This window comes from Cottoperca gobio, chromosome 10 (genome assembly GCF_900634415.1).
Source record: "Cottoperca gobio chromosome 10, fCotGob3.1, whole genome shotgun sequence".
NCBI lineage: Eukaryota > Metazoa > Chordata > Actinopteri > Perciformes > Bovichtidae > Cottoperca > Cottoperca gobio.
In genome coordinates this window covers 16,889,060-16,916,985 of record NC_041364.1, presented here as the reverse complement: position 1 = coordinate 16,916,985, position 27,926 = coordinate 16,889,060, and the positions used below count along the sequence as shown (strand labels likewise).

The following is a 27,926-nucleotide window of genomic DNA, read 5'->3' as shown; positions in this document are numbered from 1 at the left end:
AGTATACATGTGTGGAGAAATGTGTTGTATATGAATTGATCCCATGACTTACCCACATAATGTTTAATTTTGGTACTGTATATTTGAAAAAGGGAAAATCCAGTTTACATTATTTTCAATTATATTTTCAGTTCAGGGGGTTCAGTTTACTCCCCTGAATTGAGCACAGAGAGGATAAGCGCTATAATTCATTTTTAATAGACAGGTGCAGCAGGGATAGCAAAAAAGAAAATGCCTTTCACTCTTTGAGTTAAATGATACCTGTGAGAGAGATATCACCTCAACAAAGCGGCTATGCCAGAATCACAAGAGATCATGGGATTTAATAAGTAAGCATCAGGGTTATAGGTGTCTGTACACTGCTCACCATATTGTGACTGAAAGTGTAAGATTATGCAAGTATGATTATTGTGACAGACATTTTGACTTGTCAGGAAAAGCACAAGTAATAATAACATTAACCATGAATTTCTATTTTGAAAAACAGTTGCGTGTACACAACCAGTTCAAACAGTGTCGCCTCATTTGAACTTATGTCTGGGGTCCTACAGATGGCAGTCTATGAACCTGTGATAAATGTAGCTTTGGTTTTCTTTTTACCCTGAGGAGTTGCTGTCAGGGACATTTCAGTCGCCTAACTATCACGTCGAATATGTAGTATTTTGCACTGGCAATGAAGTATGATGCAAGACTCTGTAAAACCAAAGAAATACTGTAAGTCTTCAAATGTGGTGGGTGATCCTGCACATATTTTAGTACTTAACTTGTGAGCCTATTCAAAGGGTAGTCATTATTATGTTGTAATTAAAGGATGAAGTTTGTATTAGCTTTGTGTGTAAAAATAGACAATTCACAACATATCATTCCAACTATAAAAATGCATCAAAATATACTAACTGAATCTTTTTTATGAAGGGGCTGTTGAAGTGCATTGAGGGGTTATGTAAGGACCAGCTGAAATATGAATCCTTGTTTAGGTTGTGGTGTAAATGATTACTTCAGTCCTACATTTGTCACATAGTTTTGCCTTACACCACGTGTACAATAAGGACAAGTTAATTAAATAATGTTTTGTATATGAATTGATCCCATGATTTACCCACATAATGTTTCATTTGGGTACTGTATATTTTAAAAAGAATACTAGAATTTACATAATTCCCAATTATACCACTATTTTCAGTTCAGGGTAAATATAATAATAAAACAAACTTTATTTGAATTGTCGTGTCATCACTTTATTTGCATTAATTTTCAGACATCATACAGTTATGAAATGAAAGAAAAATTAACTGTATTGATAGAAAAAATGCAGGCATGCCATCACAAACCCCCCTAAAATAATCTGCTTGCAATACTCAAACATTCAATAATTATTTGCTGTGTTTGAGGATGTCAGCAGTGTTTGGTTTGTCCAGAGATGACCCAGGTTGAAACCTATCCATGACAGCAATAGGCTTAATCCTGCTGAAGGAGCCAGGTCACCGTGTAGCAGGTGTCCCTGTCACTCAGAAAGACACACAGAAGTAAATATTTATAAATGTGCTGATGCTTTTGGCCTACATGTCAGGGAGTGAAGATATGATCTGTTGTGTGCGATGGCACAGGACTGGGCAAGATGCAAATGGCGTAAACAAAAAAACAGATGTGGTTTGAAGGCAGCAGTGAGGTTTACAGCTAATTCAACATATTCAATCGTGCAGGAATGTTATCATTGTTACAGAAGGACAATTATTTGCTGGTTTTATTGGGAATGACACCTGTTTGAGCAGATCAATTTTTAAACAATGCCAACTTGAAATGGAATGAACAGAAGTGCAAATCAAGTATAAAAATAATCTTCAGAAGTTAAAGAGAATGCACAGTAGAGTTATGTATGTATTTAAAATACATTCCATTCCTTTGATCCTTTTCTCACAAACACTTAGATTAATATTTCACAACATACAACATTCTTCTAACCTTTTTTAACAACGTTTTGTTGTACCTTCTCCGACATACGCTTTTGATCATCCAAACAGGCACTTTGTACAATAAGTACAGGCACAGAATATGTTAATCTGTTCCTCATGAAAGACATTACAGGTGGTCAGCAAAAGTGACATAAATTGTGGTACACAAACATCCATCTCCAATGTGAGTATTACAATCAATATGCCATTTCATTTGTAAGTTGACAGCTAATATTTGTTCATTAAGTTGTCCATCATCAATGTTTAAACGTTAGCTAAAAAAACGTTCTCCTGAATCATGGAAACAGTGTTTGATTGAACAGCTCCGTCAATGCCCCATCGAACCTCCTCATAACTCTTCATCTCTTCATCTCTTCATCTCTTCATCTCTTCGTCATTCTCCGTCAATCTGTCTGTTATTAAGCTTACAATCATTTTAGCAAATACAGTACATAAATCAACATATAACATACATAACATACACTGTGTTAAATTGATTATTGCACTGCGATAATTATGCATATGATTTATTTTCCATTGATTAAAATGGATAATAAGCTGTGGTGAATACTGTGACCCTGTATGATAATGTGATTAGCATGTGTCCCACCTACCACTGTGCTTTCGTTATGGAAAAATAATGGAAACTCCTTTTATCCAGTATAATCTAAATCAATATTCACTGAATAGTTAATTGTGTTCCTTTACTAATACAATAAGAATGCCTGTACAGTCCAATGAGCTATATATTTATACATTACTCATTCCATGTGTCCCTTCTATGCCTTACAATTCTTTAAGTCTCTTCCCATTTTGACTTGCGTCAGACCAGCAAACATAATGATTATTAATTTATAACATTAAAAAAACCATTTACTTAAACGTTATTTAAGTTAGAGAGTGGCTGTATGTGAATGTATGTTTGGTGTAGAAAGTATAACATAAATTGAAGTGAATTAAAATATCTATGGTTACTGTATTTTCAGTCTTTTTGGTATGTAAGAAGCGTACAAGCCACAGCAACTGCGTTATGTAAAGAGCTTGTTCTTGTCAGTCCATACTATGAATGTGAGTCATATAAAATACTAATACTAGCTTGATACAACATTTATCATTGTCCAGGATCGGTTTTTAAAGTTACAGAAAGGTATCTTCCTTTAGCTGATGAAATGCCATCAGAAGCCCCAAAGTCTATGAAAACTCAAATCATGCACCCTCACAGGTCCGTGGAGACAGTGCTTCTCTTCACCCTCAGGCTACCGCCCCAACCCCGGGGGCAGGTGTTGTAGGAGTGCAGGCCGGGTGATCGGAGGCCTGAGTCTTCAGACTCAACAGAGGCATCAGAGTCGGTGAGGGAGCGAGTGTTGTAGAGCCTCACAGGGGAGCAAATCCTCTGTGTTGGGGTTGGAGGAGGACTGGTGAAGGTAGGGGACTGGGCCCCAAATGCCCGTGACTGGAAATGGCTGATGGGTGGTTTGTGACAGTCGTAGCCATGGTGGGAATTTCCCAGTGGTGAGATGGGGAGGCTGTGACCACTCAGTGCTCCAGGGGAGGGGCTGTTTTTACGTTTGGCTGCATTGATGATGTTCTTGGCCAGGAGGCGATGGTTGGCTTTAGAGTCTGGGTTATTAACATTGGGTGACATGCAGCGACTGTCTTTGGGTGGGGGAACAGAAGATGTTGCAGAAGATGTGTACAGAGGTTTAGTCGCAGGGAAGGATAAACTGGTCTGAGAGAGTGCAGGAGACTGGGAACGTGAGCCCCAAGGAGGAGAAACAGGAGATGTGGCTTTTGATGTTTGGGTTGGTCTGGAAGTAGGAACAAAGGAAATGGTGGAAGACTGGCTATTTTGGCTCAACATGGGGGACTGGCATCTTGATCCCCAAGGAGGAGAGCGTGGGGATGTGGCTGTAGATGTTTGGGATGGCCTGGATGTGGATGTGGAGGTGACAGTGGAAGATTGGGTATACTGGTTTACCATTGGGGACTGGCATCTTGAACCCCAAGGAGGAGAAAGAGGGGAAGTAGTCATAGACGTCTGGGATGGTCTGTAACCAGTAATGGAGGAGATGCTAGAGGACTGGGTATTCTGGTTTACCATTGGGGACTGACATCTTGAACCCCAAGGAGGTGAGCGTGGAGAGGTGGCTGTAAATGTTTGAGAGGGTCTAGATGTTGTAGTGGAGGTAACCGCAGAAAATTGGATATTCTGACTGGCCATAGGGGATTGGCATCTTGTACCCCTGGGCGAGGATACAGGAGAAGTAACTGAGCGGCTAGTGATGGTAGTGGACGGCCGATTAGTTTGGATGCTGGGAGTCCAGGTCCCAGTGGCAGGGCCCTCTGGGCTGCTGAAACGTCTGGTGAGGATGGGCGTCCTGGTTGGCGTGGGAGTCTCACTGGGGGTTTCAACTGAGGAGGAATCCTTTGGTGTCTGTTGGACCATGACAAATAATATTTATTAGACTCTTGGAAACATACATTAAAAAATACAACACACAAACATGCAAAATAAGAGATAATATAATGGTTGTCCAACTTTGGGACACATAAATGACCTCATTATGTAAATTCAAATGATTTGATTTGACCATGCCATTATGTTTTGTTCAGCATTAACTCAGAAAAGATCAATATTTGTGTGAAGAAGGACCCTAACCCTATTTAAAAGGACTAAGTGAATTTGTTTCAGTAAAATAATATTTATGTGTTCAGTCTTAGCCCCAGTGGCTTTCAGGTCATCTCTGTGTATTCCCTTCTTCCTTTTCAATAAGCCTGGCTGCCAGCACACATAGGCCCTGTCTTTAGTATCTCTCTCAGGTTACCATCATCTGGCCTTCCTGAGGTGGTTAACCTTTACAGGGATATGAAGTTACTTGACTGTAGCAAGGGCAGCATTCCTTCTTATGCACATACTAATTAAGAGCAAACTTTGTCCACTCGTGATTCAGATATGAACACTGTCTCTAGTGTTATAGACTGAACTGCTACGCTCAGTATCCTGTGAAGTTATGGTCTTCTATTAATGTGAATGGTCACATTTCAAAAGTTCAGGGCATCTGTGAAAGATCAACAAGATCAAGGGTCAGGTCTTAACATGAATGCACATAACTCAAATTCTTATTAAAGAGTAAAGTACAGTATTTTGCAATAGAATGCGGAAATAATTATTTCAATTTAAATGTAACATACTGTGTCCAAAAATAGATCTGTCTCCTGCTGCATATTATCTTTGTACTTAACGGAGGTATGACATTTGTTAGCATGTGTAAGTGTTTGCAGAGATTGCAAGAATGACAGGAAAGTGAAATAACAAACACTAGACAGTCAAACTAATGGTTGAAAGAAGCCAGTGAAGTCAGGAAATGAGAAAAAGGAGAAAGAGGTCACAGCAGAGTGTTAGCATAAAGTTTTAATCAGAGAAGGAAAGACTCACTCTTACACAAAGATATCTATCATAACAGACAGGATAACAGCAGAAGAGAGCAGTGAATCAAAGTTTATGAAATGAAACAAAAATAAACCCTGTAGTCTATAACAACAGTGATTGATGATGTCCTGTGAAAAAATACTCCTGGAATTACTGCTTTAAGTCAGAAAAACAATATATATGTAGGTCTATCATGCAAATTAGTATGCATCCTGCAGATTTGAAACATCAAAGAATCCAAGTACACACCATCTATTTATGTAGAAAATGCTGGAAAGCAGAGTAAATTACCCCGAAGAGAAAAAGACATAAAAAGGAGTTCTTTCACTGCAACTTTCATGTCAGTAAGCAGCATTAAATTGCAAATCATAGATCATAAAGCAGATGCCAGACCATCTGTTAAAGTGCTTTGTGAAGCAGCATCACCCTGGTGCCCACATAACTGGGAGACAAAGTGGAAAAAGTGTGAGGTTGTTTCTCATCATATTTCAAAATGTACTGAAAATGTAAATATTTTAGTGCTGACGTGCTCCGCACATTTTTTATTTTAACTGAGGGTAATTGCATAACTTTTTTCTTGTGCATCAATTGCTTTCTGATACATGTGAGGATTAAAACGTTTCACATGTAAAAAGATTTCACTCTGTTAAATACCTAGAATACAAGAGATAGTAGAATAAGGCACAAGTTGAACAAAAAAGTGCATCAAACTGCAAACTTTAGCCCTACTAAAATCAGTTTCAGTTTTCCAACCATCCCTCCAATGTAAACACATTTTCTAGAAATGGTAGAAAGAGGGTCTCCACACCTGTGGTGCAATCCCTGCCTTCTTTGCAGAAAACATGGGCCTTGGTGCCTGGACCCCTGACCGAGGAGAGGACACTCGCTCTGGAGAAAAGGCCGACATAGGAGAACTGATCCTTGGCTGCCCATAGGCTGGATTTGGTGGATATTCTGCTCCTCCTCTTGTGGGGCTGAGAGGCATCTGTGAAGACATATGCTGGGTACTGAAGTGAGAAGGAGGGTTATGAAGTAAGGCAGTCTGTCTCGAGAAAGGCTGGGTAGATATCAGGTTCTTGGACTGCGGTGCACCTCTGGGTAAGGTACTAAGGGGGTCCTTGACTGGGTTAAGGATGAAGAGGGAAGAGGAAAGCTGGTAGGGCCGGTGCCTTGACAGGTCCATCTCTATCTTGGAGCAACCATTTTCTAAAGGAGGCTCTGGAATTGGCTCTGGTGCTGGAGCTTTTTGTCTTGGTTTTTGCTTGACTGCTTGTTGGGCCTGTAGGTTTTGTGAAAGCTGAGCACCCATGTCAGAGTTTTTAGCAATAGCCTTGACCCTGCCGGGCATGTTTGCTGGGTACACCCAAGATGGTGGCAGAGACATAGTGGGAGAAGGAGACCTAATCTGTCCTGAATTTTGCTTCTCAACCACATATTTCTCCATCCTGGACTGACGCTTTGCAAACAGCTCAGCCCCCTTTCCTGATACATTGGTGAGGCTCTGCTCTGGCATGTGATCTGCCCTCGGACGGGTCCTGGAGGTTTTGAGGCAGGAAGCCCACTCTGGAGATCTTGCCTCCTCTGCCCTGTCCTCTTCCTTGGCGAGGAAGTTGGAGGCCTCTGCCCCCAGCGCCAGCAACTCTTCCTCGGATGCTGGCTCAGGCATAGATCTATGTCCATGTTTCTTCCTTTCATCCACCCCCTGCACCAGAGAGAGCAGCTCAGGGTTCGGCGCTACCACTGTCTTCTCTTTGAATGTGAACATTGACTTCCTATTTCCCCTTCTAGCAGCACCCTCCTCAAGTATTCCTGATTTCATTGGTGTTATCAGCTTCCTCTCTCCAGCAGGCTGAGGAACAAAGGTGGAGGGCTTTGGAGCTGTGGGAGGACCATAATGAGGCATGGGTGGGTACTGAGACACAGAACACACAGGGAACTCGGGCAGTGGAGGGGACATGACAGGAGACATCAGTGGTGGACTGGAGTAGTAGGTTTGCGGAGGCTGGTTTGTAAAGGCCGGTAAAGGAGGTGTGGGATATGACGGAGGCGGAGGAGGAGGTGAGAACGCCAAAGGTTGAGGAGCAGTGAAAGCAGGGAGAGGAGGAGTGTCGTAAGAAGGAGGAGGGGGAATGTCCATGACAGGGCTGGCTGCCTCTGGTGACTGCACTGTCAGCGGCGAAAAAAAGGGCCTGGCAGTTCGATTGATGATGGTGCTTGTCTGCTTGGATGTTGGAACAGGCACTCTCCCAGGTCCAGAGGTACTGTGGCAGCCATTATGAAGCTTTCCAGGGGGAACTGGCCCTGTATGGCCCCTATTTATCTCTGCCTCCCCTTCAGCATGTCTCATCAGAACTGGATCAGTATTATTACTTCCAGGGGGAATCTCATCCTTGACTTTGTCCTCGAGCTCCTTGTGGATTTTATCTCTTGCCTCTTCCTCTTCCTCTTCCTCCTGCTCTTCCTTAACAGGGAGGAAATGTCTCTCTTGGATAACACTATCCTCCATGTCGTCTTCCTTGTAGAAATCTTTACCGGGTTCCTCCATGATATCACCAGCTGAACGTACCGTCCCAGGTGGTGACAAGAGTGGCTTGCTATTCTTAAAGTTCAGGTCTCTATCTTTTTCTTCAGTGCTCCTCTCTGCCCATGTTAGTTGGTTAGTTGAGGGGTCTGTTTTCACGTTCTCAACTCTGTCCCCGCCTGACCCCTCTCCGCAGCTTTCAAGCGTGAAGGCGCTGACCCTCTGCTTGCGCCGGTTGAAGAGTTGCACGCCTCTGGAGCTGGAGTTGGAAGGGACGGTGAGCTGAGCAGCGATGATCTGACTCCTGACACGAGCCTCCTTTAGCTCCTTCTCTGATAAACTGGCGCTCCTGGTCAGATCTGGAGTGAAAATGATAGGGAGAGAAGATGAAAAGCCTGATTAATAACAGAAACCAAGGATTTTTATTTTATTTTTTAGATAAAAGGGACCCTTACTTTGGAAGACTTATGGGCTACATCTACTGTTTAAACAAAGACAACTCCCTCAACATCTAATTAAAGCTAGCCAAACCGCTTTTATGTACAGTACAAATAGAGAGAACCAGCAAGGACACATTTTTTAACAAGTCAGGGATTAAATATTCTCTTTAAAAACCCACGTAATTGTTTCTGCACCATATGGTTTTGATTGTGCTTTGCTTTTGATTCCAACCAATCCAGCGAGAAATAGGGCTTTGTGGACACTTGACTCAGCAGACTGGAGCTGTAGACAAAGAACTAACAGACGTAGTGTGTAGGCGGAGAAACATTTTAATAAGCTTGTTGACTAAAGCTAATAAAAATATCTAGGTCAATGTCTCCTACAGTACCAAAAGAAATAGTTGTCAAACATTTCTTACACTGATGCTGCAGTTTTTCTGATTACCTTGAAATTATGGCTATGTTAAAATTGACAGTTTGTTTTTGGAGCTTAAGAGCTCCATTCCAGGCAGCGGAGCTATTTCCTCTGCCATCTGCAGTAGTCCCTCCCTGAGCATTCCTCCACCGCTGAGAAAACTCCCTGCCTGAGCTTCCAACATGCCTTTGGTTTCTCTCTGTAGTTAATTTGTGCAATACTGCAGCTCGAACCCTTAATAGACCATTTTTTACAATCGACAGCTTCCAAAAATGACATCTTATGACTGCTGTATATAAACATACTATACAATCAAGTGTTCCCATCTTAAATACATTGATTACATCATGCTCTTTACGAGAGTTTACATTTTTTTAACAGAATAAAAACCTTTAGATAGATTCTCTGATTGACATTTTAAAGGAGAATAACTGGTTGTGGCGACACATCTGGTAGATTATTCATCTTATTTATGTGACTCTGACTGGTGGAAGATATTCCACGTCTCTCTGGCACAGTCATGACTCTTTCTTTATTTAATAGGGTGATGTATCCAGAGAGCTACATTATTTGACCTAATCATGTGCCAATCACAATAATTATGCGTAAATCAATCACTTGTAAGCTTTCCTTTAGAGCTCATTCTGCATGCAGTTTTTCCTGGCACAGAGTATAAAGCTGTCATGATAATTTCTCCAGCAAAAAGGAATAATATGCACCTGTCATTGATTTAACAGCCTTTCGGTCTGCCCTCAACAGTAACTGAATTAACCCTTAGTAGGTTCACCTATGAGTTCCTTTTCCATGGACCCATCTAAAGTTCATATGTTTATTATCTTATTATTTCGATATATAAAGAGGGACAATATACCTATTTGAATTATAAACATTTGCAGTGCATTTAGATGCACAAAACTATACCCTTTGATGATGATATGTCTGGAAATATGTCAATGTCAGCGTCAACTATGGTATATCATTCAATCTGACTGACAGAGGAAAGACAGAACGGGACACTATTAGAAAGAGATGTATCAACCACCTCACATATTTGTGACAACATTATAACAGGGATGAAAGCATTATCACACAACCCTTTAAACAAGCAGTCCTATTGACATGAGCATAAATCTCCTTCCTTTATAGACTGCCGTAGAGAACCTACCTACTATTATATAATAATATAGGAATGCCACGACAGGTCATAACATTTTTATTAGCTATTTAATGTTTTATAATTCAGAATACCTGGATATACCAGAGCCTGAGCAGGGAGGCTTGAAATAAAATGTCCTCTAACTGTAAACATCTAGTTACCTCTAGTGGGAGCCAGACTATCAAGTATCAGGCAGGTGCAAATCCCATCAGTGATTCACATTTTGTTAAATACTTCAGTGAATTTGATAATAAGGTGTAGAGAACATTTGGTTATTATCTGATTACATGACAACAACCACTTAGTCATTCCCAGCAATATGTAAACGAATGAAGATGTTAATCAACAACCAATAAATGTAAATAAATCTGAGTTGAATTCATGTTCTTTAGGCTACAGCGCATATTCAGATCTCATAAGGAACTGATCACAGAAAAGCTAAAAAAGTTCTAGAGGTTTTTCTTTTATTAACTCTTTCATTTATGATGAAAAAAACCCTTACAGTTACAGATGCCAAACCACGTTTTCAGTTACAAAAACAACTGCTGCTACTAACAAGTCATATTGCTTCATAAAACAGGAAAGCACAAGTTTGTCCCTAAGTTTTAATTCAAGGCTATAAATATCCCAAAGTTAACGGAAAGTTACATTTGTCTGGCTGGATCCAACTCAGAGCCTATTCCCTTACCTTTTTCATGTTCAAATTCAGAGCTCCGCTGTTTTGTTGTACTTCCACAAGAGTTTTCAATTTAACTGCGTCTGATAGCTTCACACCCCCTTTCTGTAGCGAGACACAGGATCGGATTTCTTTTGCTCCGCAGTCCAGCACACAGCCAGGCAGACAGGCAGGGAGGGAGGTGGAGGCTATGCTGTCTGTCATTCAGCCTCCAGCTCTGTTTCACTTTTTGGAATTTGCACCACCACCTCCAGGGTTTCCACTAATTATAAAAACGAAGACATATGCCTTTGAGAAAAGAGCTTAGGGGCTTCTGTAGCGAAAGTATTGATGTGCACACGGACTGCACTTTGTTTTGACAGTTCTGGAGAGTTGTCCAATCAATGGCAAGCATTGAGCGGTTTATCTCTGTCTAATGTCCTGTGATGGCAGGGAAGTGTGTGACTCCTTGTTGCAGTCTTTGAAGTGGAAAGGGATGCCAGAGATACTCCAGTAAATGTGCATCTTATGGATTAGAGCACAGAGACTCCAGAGATCCAGCTCCTGAACTCTGCTGCCCTCCGTGTCTGTCTAGAAATCACCATGTAAGTGTGTGTATTTATTGAGCACTCTCCCCAACCGAGTGTCTGCCCTCTCTGAACCCCCGGGGCCCTAAGCTCCAACCTGCAAGAGCAGGATAGGAATTTCCTGTCCTCCAGCAGAGACAAAAGTCAACCCTCAGCAATGATGCAAGAGCCCCCACATCTCATTGTCCACCCCTCCTTTCCCTACCTCATCTCTATGCCCTCTGTCCCATCCCCTCATCCCTGCGTGGGTGAGAGCAGACGGCAAACTGCTCCCACTGCGGGAGGATTTAAATCAGGGGGGCCAACCCTGCATTTGTGTATCAAAGGTCAGATTACCCTGTCGGATGTTATCTTTCTCCGGGCGATGGCTGTGGGGCGAGCGGGATGACAGCACCAGCCCCCGTGGGTGATGTGTGAAGCGGAAAGACAAGGATTAACAGGGGTCCTGGGGTCTTGCCCGACTGAATGTGACTTAAACACCCAGTGGATCCCGTTGGGAAAATAAAAGACTGAACTCTGCTGCTCGTATTGTTACATGTGTGTGTTAGGAACGGTCTCTGAAGAGGTGTAGTCGATTATTAACTGGGTTTAGTGTAGCTTTCAGTGATCTGAATTCCATTTGAGGAAAATAATCAGTGACTGGTGGGAACAGTGTTGGAGGTTATACCTAGATCTATATCAGGGACGTTTATCTGATGGCCATGACCTTTCTGTTATGCTTCCTCAATGTACAATGCCTTTTTACTCTCTTTGAATACTGCATATGACAGGAATGTCACAGCCCAGAGGTAATTATCTTTCCAGCTGAGGATTGTTTCAGGGTTTTTTTTTACATTTCACACTCCATAATAACACCAACAACAAAATGTTGTTGGTGTTATTATGGAGTGTGAACTTCTCTTTTTCCTACTTATTTAGGAGTTGACAGCTGTGAAAATAAAAATAAATGTTTAGAGAAGTTTCCAAACAGCTTTTGCCACAGGTTATCCCATTATTGTTAGTGGCTGTGTTGTATATTAAGACTGCCCTTTAGCAGTGATGCATGATTGCATTTCCATTGCTGTCAGGGCTGCCTGTATTTTTACGGCATGGAAACAGATGTTTCATAGAGAGCTTCACTGTGTCAAGTTGTGCTGAGGGGGCTGTCTGTTTTTTCTATTTGCTGTCCACTCCCTTCAGTTTCTAAGTTTTCTGATATGATGATATACTGCAGTTCAATCCACACTGTAGCATTAAGTCAGCGCTACAAACAAACCACCGGAAATGTATTTACAACCACATTTCCTCTGAAGTAACATAGTTACAATCCATGGTGGAGAGTAACTAAGTACATACACTCAAGTAGTTTACTTAACCACAATTTTAAGATACTTGTACTTTACTCTGAGTATTTACATTTCTTTTCAACTTTATACTTCTACTCCACTACATATTAGATGTCAATTATGTACTTTTTACTCCACTACATTTGTCTGACAGCTTTAGGTACTTTTTCCCGGTTCAGATTAATAACACAAAATATAACCAACAAATAAATGATGATATTTATTGATCCCAGGGAGTGAATTCACAAGCTTCCCAGTAGTTTATAAAGTCATTTAAATGAGCTCCACCAGCTTTAGGTTTACCAGCCGCAACATTAAAGAGATGAACACTTTAATGCATCAATAATTATATATTCCAGTAGTATAACATATAATATTCTGAAATAGGCAATTCTGCATAATGAGTATATGTACTTTAAGTATATTTTGATGGTAATACTTTTGCACAGTTTTTTTTGGGAACATTTTTTAATGCAGGACTTTAAATTTCTTACACTCAAAGTAAAAGATCTAAGTACTTCTTCCAGCTCTGGTAACAATACACTTTCTGGTTGCTGCTTGGGCTCCCCAAAATAAGGACAGCAAATGCCAGATAAACAAACACTTACTTGTTTTCCGGCTCATCTGTTCTTTGTTGAATCCTGTCGTCTCCCATGATGCATTGCACTCTGTCCCTGGAGTGTGCGTGTTTTGCGTTGCCTGAAGAGGTTTTCTCAATCCTCCTGGACTCCAGCTCACTCCCCTCCTGACAGACGTATGTCCCTTGTCCATCTCCATGCTACCCACGGTAAAATGATTCTGCAGAAGCAGAAGCAAAAGCCTTTGGCAGGGGGATATACAAGTGTTTCGTTCCAGTCAGCTCAATCTTCTCTCCTAATTAGATAAAACTGTCGGTCCAGTTGGAAGATGGAAGTTTTAGTGCTCACTGGCAGGCAGTTAGTGTGTTTAGAAATACAGGAAAACACACAAAAAAGGACAAAGAAAAGAATAGCTCAGCTTTCCAAGTTGCTGCTTCCGGTCCCTTTTCAGCAATAATCCTTCAAAATGTTGTCCTGAAGTCAGCTGAAATTTGATGGAAGAAGTGTGCTCTTGCTTTGGTCTTCATGAAGCATTATTCTCGATCTAACAGGACCTCCTAGGAGGGTCAGTTCCGATGTACCTTCGATACACTCCCATGGACAATTGCCAGGAAAATTGCACAAGTTTGTTGTGCTCTGTTGAAACTCTGGCAAAGAAGGCTGAGAAGCAGTCCACTTTCTCTATTCGCATCTCTCTAATACTCCTTTTTTTCTTTCCCAGACGTTGCTCTTCCTCCTCTGCTATTTTGGTCACCAAAACATGCTTTTCGTCTGCATCCCAATCTCCAGCCCGCAGATTATTTTTCTTTCGGAGAAAAGGATCTGCCCTTTATCTTGGAGATCATAACTCTACAGTGACATGAAGGGGAACTGTGTATATGGCAGCTTCCTGCCGTTAGGTGCATGTGAGCAATAACATTTTACTCTGAAAAGGTCATTCCAGAGACTTGTTTGTATTCATAGCGCCAATGTATTCAACTAAAATTGCTTTATTCTGGTATTCTGTGTTATTTATCACACATTAAATCCAGACACAGCCTTTAAAGGCAGGATAATCAATTTCAGTTATTTTGTTTATTCACAAAATCACAATTGAGAAGGATTGTTTGTATTTCTTCAGGGGGTAGTTTTGATTAATACTGAAATGCATCAGCACACTAAAACTAAGTATTTGTCATGAATACAGTAATTCTGCAGTCGGCAGCTCCACCATTTAGATTTTCAGTTTGTTTGTTTTGCTCCTTGTAGAAAAGATGTCAACATTTGATGTCTGCGTTCTGGTTGTTCACCCAGTCAGTAAAAAACTGTTTTGTTTGGCGGACCAGGCTTCAGCTGTAGATAAAAGGATGAAAGGTTGCTGTGCTTTATCTAGTTCCTCTCAATGTCCATTTTCTGTCCAGAACCACCTGCAAAAAAAAAGAAGAAATATTCAGGTTAATATGCATTTAAGCTAATATTTCTTCAAATATTGTATGAGCAAAGACAAAAGGTTACATCCAACCACAGCTTTGGCAAACAGCTGGTACAAGAATCCTACTCGGTTTTCCATCGTCAGCCTTTGTGTAATGGCAGTATGAGTTTCAACCCACTGCTTTGTACGGGATTTTAAATATTATCTGTGATAGTTTTTAGAAAGCAGTCCAACAGACCTGACCTTTGTGCCGACAGAGAGTCTGCAGTTTTTACAAATTCCAAAGTGAAAGAAAAGTGGCTTGAGGAACATTTTAATATTCTCAGTGTGGATCATCTGATACTTTTAATGAACATTGGTTTTCTTCCAAAAAGCATGATTCTCAACCTTTGTCGATTTTTGAGACAATGAAAGTCCAATTGTCTGTCTTCAAAGATGAAGTTTAGCCTTCTCACTTTGAACTGTAGTCAGGCTAAAAGGGAGGAAACGGAAATGAGGAGAGTTTGAATGTGATGAACTCAGAGCTGAGTCCGAAGACGGAAAATAAGGCTTTAAGGTTGGAGGTTTGTATTAAACCTGCCAAAAAATTTGCATTATCTCTGCCTCAGGGTCTGTAATGGGATACAGAATGCTGTGAAAGTGAATGTGTATTAAAGATTATAGCAGCATGAAGTAAAAAATGGCAGCTCTCCCTCTTATCTGATGAAGCATTTCATTAGATCCGCAGTGTCATGTTCTCCCTTCAAAGCTAATAATACCCACTGACAACATTTGTAATGATAATGATGTGTTTGCACATCCTTTTCCTTGATCAGACTTGCCTCTCCTTGAAGCTGATCGCGGTTGCATTTGTTTTCGCCCATGAATCACAGATGTAACACTCAGGAGTGGGAGGACTGTGCAGAGACATAATCATTATTTTTGAAAATTCCTCAGAGGCATAGCAACCACGCTCACATTCATCTTTTGTGAAGGTGTGCAAGCGCCGTAAAGTTGTTTGCGTCCTTTGAAGATTGTGTTTGGTGGAGACACTCTCCCCCTGACATGACAGTTGAGTCATGACAGTCTGTAGGCGGACTGCTCATTGGCCCCTGAACACAATCAACCCAAACAAAACACTGCCCCACCTCCCTGCAGAAAAGAAAGAAAAATCCTTTTCGCTTACTGGCGAGATCGTGTCAAATGAGAAGAGATGAAGGCTGGTATTGTTTCGACCCTCTGACAACAGCTCTTTGATTCCCCCAGATGTGTTTGCATCTATCATTTCCTTTATTCACAGTCGTCTTTGTTGTTCCAAAATGTCATGTTCACTGTAATCAATGAGAACAGAGGTGAACACACGTTGTGGGCGTGTTCTAACACTGCTGTACCAGATTGATTGAAATATGGTTTGATTACTTGTCTTGCAAATATTGATTAACTGCCAGACAAAGAACAGATGTAGGATACTCAGGGTTGACATGAACACAGATGCAGACTTATCTTAAAACACCAACATATGGACCCTGTCTGCCACAATCTGTGTTTTTGTTTTATTTTCGTTGGTCCCAGCTTGTTAATATCCAGCTTGGGTGATGTATTTGTGAAATCTACACCACTCCAACTGATACTACTGAAAGCACTGTAATTCCTATATATCCCACAAAATTAATTTGTATGTAATCCACATAATTGTAAACCAGGAAGTATCAAGACTGACAAAGTCTGCGTAGGAATGAGGTCAGGGTGGACGGACTGGTCCAAAAACAACCGTGAGACTGGTGTTCGTGTGCTGGTAAAACCAGAATTTATTTATTTGTCACATAGCTTACTGTAGCATCCATAGTTAAGTAATGCCACTGCCATAGATATTTCAACCCAAAACACCATATTTTCCAAATCCTATCCAAATAATTTCCTTTGAAAGGAGAAGTTTTTTTTTTTAAATGATTGAAATTGACACATCACTGGATATTCGTAGGAGAACGCATTAAAACTAGGAATATCTTTTCGTAAGATAGATAGATAGATACTTTATTTATCCCCAGGGAAATTCAAGCATCCAGTAGCTTAAAACATTTACACAATTAAACAATTACCCATCTACCCCCCCTTCCGCCATTACAAATGTACATTTCAAATAAGACTTCAAATAAAATAAAAAATCAAATTAAGTGATAAAGTGATAAATGCTAGAAATACAATAAAACTGTTATAAATAAAACTGTTATAAATACAAAGTGAAAGTGAAAGTACAGGCTGTTGTGATTTGAAATTGAATTGAATTGAATCTGAATCTGAATCTGAATCCCCCGGCCATCACCAAGAGGAGTTGTACAGTCTTATGGCCAGGGGGACAAAAGAGTTCTTGAGCCTGTCTGTGGAGCAGACGTCATATGAACCATTTTATAAGGATAAGCTGCAGGCCTACAGTACTACCATACCAAAGATCTGATGTCATCTCTTCCCCTCCCTCTACCCTCCAATTACCTTGAGGTTCAAAAGGTATTTCACAGTGCCCACCTGTCCTGCTCAGCTCCCACCCCCGCACAGTTTTCTTGTGCCACCCATTGACCTTCATGATTAGAGCCATGGATATCATTTACAGTCTGGCCCGTAGGCCGATTTAGTGTGTAATCACAGAGTTCCTGTACATCGTCAACATATGATGGATCCATACGCAGACAGCAAATCTATCCCGCAGCTCTCTGTCTCGCATAGTGATGACGCAGAAAAGAAATGTCTTTGGCAGCCGCACAAACTGTAATCATTCATTTGTCCCTCATGGCCGTTGTCTTGTACATTTATTACACATCTGCATCAATAGCCAACTTGTAGACAGCATGTCAGTTACCTAATAACTCATACACTGCATGCATTTTCACCTCAGGTATGACATCTGTGCATCATCAGTTACTCTGGGCGCACATGTGTTGAGGTATGTGAGATGTGTGGATGTCAGGTGAGCACGCATTCCACCTACTGTAAGATTTAAAAGTGTATCAGTTACCGAGCTTATAATGAGGCATCTGGTCACGACATTGACTGGCAAGCCTTTAGGATTGAATCCCTCAAGGGCAGAGCTGCGGTGTCTCTTATCTCTTTCCTTTTGCCTGGATCCTTTACAAATTGGCAAGGAAAAAAATTATTCAGCCGTAAATCCTAAAGGCTTTAGCAGGGCCCTTTGCTCTCTCTCTCACTTTTGCGGAGACAAAGAACCATTCAAGGGCCCTCGCAGCACGACGAAATAATTTTGGGTAGTGTTCCAAAATTGGCATTCCTGGTTCATAATTCCTCAGGAGGCTGTGATAGTCAACATGCCTCGGCTTGTGCTGGCTGATGACTGACATGTAAGACACACACTATACGGCAGAGACTCCAATAAAAGTCACAAATGTCTCCTTCCCTCTGTTTCTCTTTCCCCTTTTATGAATCGTGCAACTGCAATCATAAATCATGCAGAGGAAAACCTTGTAATGAAGTGTTTGCTTCATGTGGTGCTCATCCTACTCTCAGAGTCACAGGTGGAGAACTTCAAGAGGCAAAGATAAATACTTGAAGTAGGTGTGTATGATCTGGTGCCAGAAGGGGGAAACCATCGAAAACAATCAGTCACAATCTGAAAACTATTAGACATCAAAGAGAGAAAGTACATGCACTTTTAAAAAATGTAAGATGTATACAAATAATACTGCAGGGATTATTTGTGGAGTGGTTTTAAATATTTAGTTTAGTTATTATCTTCAAACCAAGACATTTCACAAAACCAGTTTTCACAGTAAACTAAAGGGGTATCATTAGTTAGAATATTATATATATATGGCTGAAGAAAACCTACAGTTGCCCTCCTGTAAAATAAAGTTAATGGGCCTCACCTGTTGTGTTAACAGGAAGCAATTACTTATATATGTAAGTCAATACAGCTTCAGCCAGGTCTTTAATTGGATACACCATCTAATGTTACACAGTGCAGCTCAAGTCTATAACCTGACGACACAGCAGGCTCCACGCAGTCAGGACAATAGGCTCGGATATCAGTGACCACAGTGCTAATGTAGCCAGCCGACCCCCTTCTGCAAGTCTGCAGCCTGCACCGAGGGGAAAAACAGCGGCCACAGATGTTTGTCATCTACTCAAACAAAGACTTTCAAAGTTTCCCTCCTCTTCTGCTTCAGTTCACTGCACTCTCTCTCTCTCTCTCTCTCCCTCCACAAACAAAGATAGTGTCTTACCCCGCAAAGATAAATATAATAGGCTGCAGGTGACCAAGTGTGCAGCAATCGCAGTGACAGATAAAATTCCTGCTCCTTCCTGTTTGGTGTGTGTTGGTTTTAGTCATGCTGCTCACCTGTACTCCGGTGGGTCTGGCTGTGTGAGGCAGCGAGTGTGTGTACTGCCCCTTTTCAGTTCCTACGACTCTGCACACACACCTCCCCCTTTTACCTCTCTCTCTCTCTCTCTCTCTCTCTCTCTCTCTCTCTCTCTCTCTCTCTCTCTCTCTCTCTCTCCCTCCGTCTCTCCTTCTCTCTGTGTCTCCCTCTCTCCCAATTGAAGCAGACGAAGGATGGGGGTGGGAGGGGGTCAGTTGGAACACAGAAGGCTCTTTGTCTGGAATCTTTTCATATGGTTTCCTTCAAGCTTGCATACTGAACACATTATGCTATAATATATTTTCATATTCAACACAAGGATGTTGAGGGACCAGTGAGCCCCATTCCTCCCCACCCCTCTCTTTTCCTTTCTTGACCCATTTTTCCCGCCATGTACACGGGGCAGAGAAATCCAAATAAAGAGTGAAAACTATGCAAGAAAAATGTAGACGAAGTTCCTGCTAAACCCACAGAATGTGTTGATGCTGTCCCTGGTCGCTTTTGAATAATAAATGTCAAGCACAGAAACACAGACTTAGGGCAAGAATCATCAGATATAAAGACCCTACTGAGCTTTCTGCCATGTGTGCGGATTGCTCAGGACTCATGGACAGTTACACTCATATTTGTTGTACAGTACACACATTTTGGCCTCTGCAGGGAAGTTAATCCTGAGATTATGAAGCTCGCTGATATCACTTCTGATCTCCAAACATTGATTTGCTCAAAAGTTCCCACAAGTGCCATAACATGTCAATAAAATGGTTCACTTCAAAGTGTTAGAGGCTTAGAAATCTTTGGATTTATTCATCTGCAGTTTTCTGCAGAGTAACATTTGGATATATGTCACTAAACTGTAATCCTTCATACTGACTCCTAAAGGCCCTTTAGTGAGAAGAGGACTGTGGGCACTGGGCTGTTGGGTCTGCAGTGGAGACTGCATGGCTGAGTCATATAGGAAAAGAAAATGTATCTTGAATGGCTGCCAGGATTTAAGCATAACATCTTAATCTTCTTCAAGACATAGAATAAGCTAACTTTACTTAATGGTGTAGTTTGTCTGCTTGTGGTTCATCACTCTTTCACACCGCAGGTCATGCAAAGTTTACCGACATCGACGTCACAAATCAGTTTGAATCATTTTCAAAGAATATAAAACTATTTCCAGCATGTTTTGTAATTCTGAAGGCGTTGTTGGTTGTGATTAGGATGTCATTTGTTTATCTGAACTTATCTTTTCCCTACCTCTCCTTACCTGATGGATGGTCCTGCCAAACTGCTTAGACAATCCCCCACCTTGAGGCTACTTTCAGTAACGTCTCAGCCCTGCCTCTTCTCTCTTTAACACCCCTTTCTGTGCTCCCGTTCTCCCTCTCTGCATTCTTCTATCCTTTTCTTCTCTTTCCTCACACATCGGTCAGACCAGATCAATTGTTCCTTCTCCTTATCTCTGTATTTTCTGTCTTTATAGTCCCACTTTAGTCTACTTATTCGTATTTACCCCTTCAATCTCCCTCTCTTCATCACAGTTCCTGTGTGCTGTCTCCTTTGCCCCAACCTCTCCTGACATGTTTATATGTGTAAGACCCCATGCAGCTGGGAGAGCAGCCATTAGCCGCTGTATCTATCTTTCTTTATTCTCCCTCTCTGCGGCCTGTGCTCTTCTGGCGTGACTCTCTGAGGGGCAGCTGTGTGTGTGGGAGAGCAGGGAGCTGAGGGGAAATATTAGCGCACATTCCTTCAGAAGAGGGGCTTTTGCTGCACAGAGAGCGTCGTGGAATTTCATAAGTGATCTGGTTTGCATTCCCTCTCAAGTCGGACCCATCTACAGAAGTTATTAGAGACCGTTCGCTACGGGCCGAGGCCTGAATTGATTAGAATCATACACAGGCCCCTCTCTGCTTTCTTGCTCACCATACCAACCCTCAGCTCATCCCTCTGGATGTAATGGGATACAGCCATGGGGCTGTTCAAAGGCAAAGCCTTAGTACAAACACAGAGCGAAAGAGAGAATATTCACCATGCTTGTGGATGTTTGATGGGTAGATGTTCCTCAATGATAATGAGGCAATTTCTATGGGCACATCTCATTCAAGATCACATCTCATAATGTGCACAAGAGTACAACTAAATACCGAATGGGTTGATTTCCAATCTTCTGGGATACGGTATGTATGCAGGACTAATTCGGTTAAAGGCAAACTCATGTTTCAGCGCTGCCTCTGTTTATTTTCAGTCAACCAACATCTGTGTTTCTCATGAACTACCTCAGAGGGTGTTGTGGTCTGAAGCAGAGATGAATAAAGCCTGGCAGAATGAGGGTGTGTCCACTTGTAGTTTGATGATGAAGACTACTGTAAGGCTTCATTAGAAAGAGACAATCCAACAGTCTAAAGTGCTGTACTTCAGTAATTTTGAGATACTTTTCCATTTGCTACTTTACACTTTTACACTTATTTTACAACTTCATTTACCTTGCAGATTCAGATTAATACCACAAAAAAGTATACATAAAATGATGATAATATTATTATAGGTTAAGATAAAACTTCCAAGGGGGGAAATTCACAAACTACCCAACACTTAAAGTATTGTAAAATGAGCTCCACCTTCAGCAGCTTCAGCATTAAAGTGATGTAAACATTAATGCATCAATGATTGTAATCCAATAATAGCCTAAATATGAAATGGGCCATGCTGCATAATGAGTACTTTTAATGTAGGTACTTTTAGTATCTTACACTGCAAATATGTTTGTACTCATAACTTTTACTTATTTTACTTAAGTACAACATCTGAGTGTGTCTTCCACCTCTGCTCACTTCTGGCTTGGATGGCGCCTGGCGCCTGCTAATATATTACAACTGACACAAACTCCCCAAATCCAATATACGCTAAATATACTCCATGGCAGAAGTCCCAATACGACATAGTTTAGTGGTCTAAATTGCTTCCACAGACTGGGCAGGGCATCTGAGCTGCTAGTGGACCCTGGAGTAATTTTTTTGTTGTTTGTGTGCTTCTATATGTGGGTATGCGTCCATTTACGAACTTGTATGCGTGTGCCAGACTTAGACCCACAGCACCATAAGCATATGGTGGGAGCCCCTGTGCAGTAATACACAGACTGAGACAGATCCCAAACCACAATCAGCTGGCTCCGTCTGTCTGTTTGGGTAATGTTGAAACGCACGCCAACGGTGCTATTGACACATAACAAAAAATCTAATCAGCTATATGGCAACATCACCTCCTTCCTAATATGTTTTGTGGCAACAATGCTGCTCAGAGATGAGTGAATCTGAAACAACTGCAAATTAATATCAGGGGTTTGTACTGGACACAAGCACTGTTTTTTTCACTGCCAGCTCGTCTGGTTTTAATTTGTGATGTTTTAATGTAATACATTTCTGGTTCTGATTCAGTTTAAATCACACTCATCAGTGTTCACATGGCTCCGGCAGACAAAACAAACAAACACCGGATGTTGCCAAACAGCCCTTTTGATTCCTTGTTTCCAGGACAATGTTCCACCAAAACATCATGTATGTCACATTTTAAAAGCTAAATGAGTATCAGTGAAACTGAAATAATATTAAAAGGTCGGCATCACAGATCAGTGATTTGAGAGCACTACACAACAAGAGGTCTTTCATAGGCTGTCCAGGTTGTAATCTGGACAGGACATTACTTAATTCAATGGAATGTCATGCAACATTTTCACTCATTATTCACTCTATTGCAATGTTAAGTGTTGAAGAATAAGGGGAAATGGGTGGGAGCTTACACACACATACTGTAACTTGTCACTTTGCTGTAGCCAGGCTTTATCTTCTCTGTACTGCCTCTTTCCAGCTAATCAGGTTAAAGCTCCCAAAATATTAAAACTGCACTTTTCATAGCAGCCCTTGATATGCACAAGTGTATGGATCAATAGATGTGACAATCCCGTCTGATTCTGTTCCGTTCAGCCCATTTCCATCTAAATGCCTTTCTGTTTAGCAGCCGAGCCTCTCTGCAGATGGGATAGGAACAAGGCAGGAATTATTCTCCTAACAAGAGGCTCACTCTTTGTTTGGATCAACGCTCTGCAGAACGTAATCAAAATTTACCGGGAGACAAAACCAAAATGCTAAACACTGATCTGGTTCACTGACACTCTAGAGACCTAATCTGTGTCGTACTACGCAAGGTCCTGACAAAATATGTATTCGTCTTCCCTCCTACAAATGACATTAGTGCGTGAGCCCAAAATATCTGCCGCAGTCATTGTGAATGTGTAATGTCGTGAAATGCCAGGAAAACAGAGGCCCCCGTTTGTGTGTATGTGTGTGTGTGTGTGTGCGTGTGTGCGTGTGTGCGTGTGTGCGTGCGTGTGTGTGTGTGTGTGTGTGTGTGTGTGTGTGTGTGTGTGTGTGTGTGTGTGTGCATGCATGCGTGCGTGTGTGTGTGTGCAAGAGAGGAGGAAATTCAAAGAAAGTTAAAAAGACATTAAGTGAGAGAGAAAGTGAAAAGAATTCACACATTTTTCATGATCTTATTTTCAGCTCCAGCTCTTCATAAGTTCATTATAACACATGTGTTTTTTCTTAGTGGAAATGACCACATCACTAAAAGCCATTGAAGCTAGTTTTTACATAGAGATTAGTTGTTGTTGTTGAATATTGTACACTTAGAAACTGCTGTAACTGTTACATAGCTAAGCTAATGTTAGCTTATTACTTGTGTGTATTGAAGAGTAAAATAGTAATGGGAAATATGGTCGACATAGTTGACCTGACACTTAATAAAATGTTTCAAAATGATGGAAGATTTTAAATTGCATTTCTCAAAAATAACTCAAAATACTTTATATTACAAAACTTTGAATGACACATTAAATGACTGTTACAGTAAGCAGCTCTCATCAAGTTGCTGCAGATCTAACCAAAAACGTAAAGAGCAAGTTTCTCCTCTATCTTGTCTGACCTGATTTTTTATGCTTAAGATCATTCTTTGGCATTTCCCCTTTATTATATAGAACAGCCGAAGATAGACAGGAAAGGGGACCGGGGTTTGGCATGCAGCAAATGGCCAGGGGTCAGATTCAAACCCGGCCCGCTGCCATAAGGACTTCGTCTTTCTACATAAGCCGCCCACTCTACCAAACAGTCTATCAGGGCGCCCAACCTGACCTGGTTTTGACTAAGACCATCAACAGAGATTATGGGTCAGTGCTCAGTCACTGTGACGACGCTGCTCATGCCATCACCACAATTAATTTCAGTCATTCCAGACATAGTGACTTGTAATAATATTCATCCCCATCAGAAGTCTGTGAATGTGTATTTGTGCAGTTACATCACCTGGAACCCCCTTTTCATACCTTCGTACCTCCTTCATACCATCTGGGCTCTGCATGGCCTTCTCACTGTTTTACTCTCTGAATTAAGAGACTAGGTTAAATCTTTTTTCCATTCAGTGGGCTCATATTTATTCTCAAGACACTCGAGGCTTTGTATGTTAGTCTCGTTCTACATTTCTCAGGGAAAACAAGCCACTGGAGAAGGTTTCAATCCCTCACCTGGGAATAACTTACTGTAACAAGATTTGCAGAGTTAATGTACAAATAACGCAGCTGCAAAAACATTCATGTTAAATGATGTTGTTAGATGGTTTATGGTGAGCCATAGTCTTTTGAATTATTTCATTCATGATGCAAAACCAGTTCACAGAGCTTATTCAGAGAGAAATGTCATCAAAGAGCAAAAGCAGAAGCTCATGTGTCATTTCAGTTGCCAGGTAATGCCTCAAGGTTTGCCAAAAGGCGAGTCAGGCTGTAATAGGTGTTCCTGCTGTTCACATTAAGCAGAGTTCTTCACGGTATGTTCTGCTCATCACTGTCACTCTACGGGTTTAATGGTCTTTCACTGGCCTGCAGTGGATCCCATTACTTTGAGCTCATTGCAGATACTGGCAAGGACATGATTTTTCCATTAAGGAGAAAGTGCTAAAAGAGTCCATGGAGGCTGATGGACGGGTCATGGTGAAGCTGCTTCATCAGAGGCTGCAGATTGTTACATATCCTCTTTGGATTGGCTCAACAGACCACAGGAGACATCCAGTATCTAAAGAGGAGCCCTCTGAGCTGTCCGCATGAGACTAACAACAGCAACTGCATGCTGGAAAAATTATCCTCAGGACCTGATAATGAGCGGCAACATCTCCTTTCTCACTCTCAGCTTCTCACTTGCTTCGTGAACAATGAGGAATAAAAACATCTTTTTTTTTTTAGCTCTGCCAACAGGAAGGTGTGAATTCCACAAGCCTTTACAAGAGGCCCACACACAGCAGCCCACTCACGTGTAAAGCCTATTAAATAAGATTTTACATGATGCTTTAACTTTATGAAAAGTTGTACATCTGGACTGATGAATACTCTTGTAAGTGTCATGGAACTTACCCACAAGCAGTGGTAACTCTTTATGGCTTTGAGTGATTGGCCTGTTTTACCACAATGACTTACTCAATAGTGGTGTGTGTCAGTAAAAGAGATCTAAAAATCCCCAATTCAAACCCCCGAAAGTTTTAGGAAATAATTTCCTCTGCAAAAGTTACAGGCAACTTGATTACAGTGTGCGTAAGGGAAAGTTTTGACACGTTCAGGAGAGTTCACATGCAAAGTAAATCTGTGTGAATGTCAATTTAGTGAAGGAATACTGGAGCTTATTGTGTGTGTGTGTGTGTGTGTGTGTGTGTGTGTGTGTGTGTGTGTGTGTGTGTGTGTGTGTGTGTGTGTGTGTGTGCGTGTGTGTGTGTGTGTGTGTGTGTGTGTGTGTCTGAGTGAGTGAAGACACCCTCTTTCTTTGATGTCAGTGGCTCAGGATGAGAATAATGTTCTTCATGGTGGTTTCCAGCCCAAACTCTGAGAACCGGTCTGATTGGACAGATTTTTTATTAAGTCATTAATCAGTAACGTAAAGTAATGAATTTACTGAAGGCAATGCACGTTTTGTGGATAACCTAACACACTTTATAAAAATATAAAAGAGACACACCTGGTGATATCGATATATAAATGTGTGTTGTCTGGATACTTATGGTAGGATATTTTGTTGTTTTCCAAGATCTCAGCTGGTAGAAACATGTAGATGTTGAACAGAAGAGACCCGAGACCAGTTTAGCATATTGCCAGAAAGCCCAGTTTTCCAGTCAGTGTACTAATATCTTGTGGTCGACCTCATGCAACATCTAACAATACAAAGACGTCATCCAAGACCTTAACTAAGTGCAGTCTTGGTGCTGTGGTGTTGTCCAAATCCTGACGGGAAAACCTCAAACAATTGTTTAAGGCTAAGAGGGTGTTGAGATGTTAAAAACAACCTTTTAAAATTATTTTACTTAATAATAGGACGATTTGTTATGTGTCTGTAATTGTTCATTAATGAGGTGTCTTCTTTTTTAAGAGTGGCTTAATAACAACACTTTTTAGGGCCTGTACTCCTGAGAGTAGAGGAGTGTTGATTATTTTCAGCAGATCTGATGTCATGCACCCTTATTGTGTGCGTGATGTGTCCGTCATCAGCCAGTTGATAGTTAAAATCACCAACAACAGCTACACAGTCAATGAAGATGTTTAAGAATGCATCTTGGCATGAGGAATTCAAAGATGATATCATATTTGATAAATTTGTAGAATTAGTTGAGAGCATCTTGTTCATTCTACTACTTATCTAAACAGAAACAGGAACATGAAGTCCATAAGAAGAGCCTGATGAGGGAACATTTTGGTGACCTCACTGGCCTTATCAGTCTTGTCAGCCTGGCAGGAGAGAGATGTTCTCTCTTTTTGTCGTCTTCCTTATCAGCAAGGTTGGTGTAACATAATGTGCTTGGCTGGAGTAGCAGTGACCGGGCATGTAGTTAATAACAGTGTTAACCGGCGCTTCCATTTTATCGAATTCCAAAAAGGGGTGAGGGAGGAGAGAGTAAAGGGAGTAGGAATAAGGAGACTGATCCATGAGCTGGTTGTCAACATGCTGACATTAAGGCTGTGGTGTTTTTTTCTTTGTGGTGCCAAGAAACATCTTCTTCGGCCTGGCCGATGGGTGTCGCAGACTGAAACAAAAAAATGGTCCATCAGTACTTGAACAAATCTGGATCAAGCCGATTTGGAGTTCAGATTCAGAATCAGAAATCCTTTATTTCTGATTCTGATTCTGAACTCCAGATCTGCTTGGTGTCCCCAGAACATATAGTTATCTGAGATGACAAAAGTGATGTGCTGGTGCTTTATGGTAAGCGCGTCATTTCCGGTTGTTAATGTTTCTGTGTTGCTGGTAGCATACTTCGGCAGCTCCAGCTTGACTCAGTTATTGTTGTTATATTCTTGATCACATCGGCTAATTACCTGTCATCTATCTAAACCTATACTTCCTAAGCACTTACAACTCTCTCCTTATCCTTTTTGTCTTAGCGACTCTCGCTAAATCCTCAATTCTTTACGCTCCTTTCGGCTTTGCTAACGAGGTGGAGCTGCGGCCATATTTGACTCAAACCTCTTGATCAACCCTAAACCTAAACTAAACTATAACTCTTTTGAAAGCCTTGTTCTTACGCTCTCAAACCCAACATGGAAAACAATAAAGCCAATTTTATTTGTTACTGTGTACCGCCCTACTGGTCCGTATTCTGAATTTCTATCTGAATTCTCTGAATTTTCATCAAGTTTAGTCCTTAAAACAGATAAAGTAATTATTGTAGATGACTTTAATATTCATGTGGATGTTGATAGTGACAGCCTTAATAATGCATTTATCTCAATATTAGATTCAATTGGGTTCAGTCAGAATGTACATGAACCAACTCACTGTCTAAACCACACTCTGGACCTTGTTCTGGGATATGGTGTTGAAATTGAAAGTGTATCAGTGTGTCCACATCTTACCTGTCAACATTGGAATTTCAAAATCAATATAATGGAGGACTCCAATGCTAACTTTAGTCCCTCCCAAATTAATCATCTTGTTGATAGCGCTGCAGCCTCACTGCGAATAACACTTGACTCTGTCAGTCCTCTAAAGAAGAAGATCATAAAACAGAAAAAGAAAGCTCCATGGCTTAATTCA

General features: G+C 41.1%; 1 protein-coding gene across 3 annotated transcripts; it reads right to left on the bottom strand.

The window, feature by feature from the left end:
• Positions 1–1,216: 1,216 nt before the first annotated feature.
• synpo (synaptopodin) lies at positions 1,217–18,921 on the bottom strand. 3 transcript variants are annotated; one of them, XM_029441114.1, is made up of 4 exons: positions 18,798–18,921; positions 13,090–14,465; positions 6,191–8,262; positions 1,217–4,386 (listed from the first exon to the last, which is right to left on the bottom strand). In XM_029441114.1, exons 2-4 carry the CDS (start codon positions 13,256–13,258, stop codon positions 3,169–3,171), a joined length of 3,459 nt encoding a protein of 1,152 aa, XP_029296974.1. In that variant the 5' UTR covers positions 13,259–14,465; positions 18,798–18,921; the 3' UTR covers positions 1,217–3,168. The 3 variants fall into 3 exon arrangements, with proteins under 3 accessions (XP_029296974.1, XP_029296975.1, XP_029296973.1); XM_029441115.1 differs by having other exon boundaries at positions 18,682–18,812; XM_029441113.1 differs by lacking the exons at positions 13,090–14,465; positions 18,798–18,921 and adding exons at positions 8,523–8,640; positions 10,603–10,842.
• Between the last annotated feature and the right edge of the window lie 9,005 nt (positions 18,922–27,926).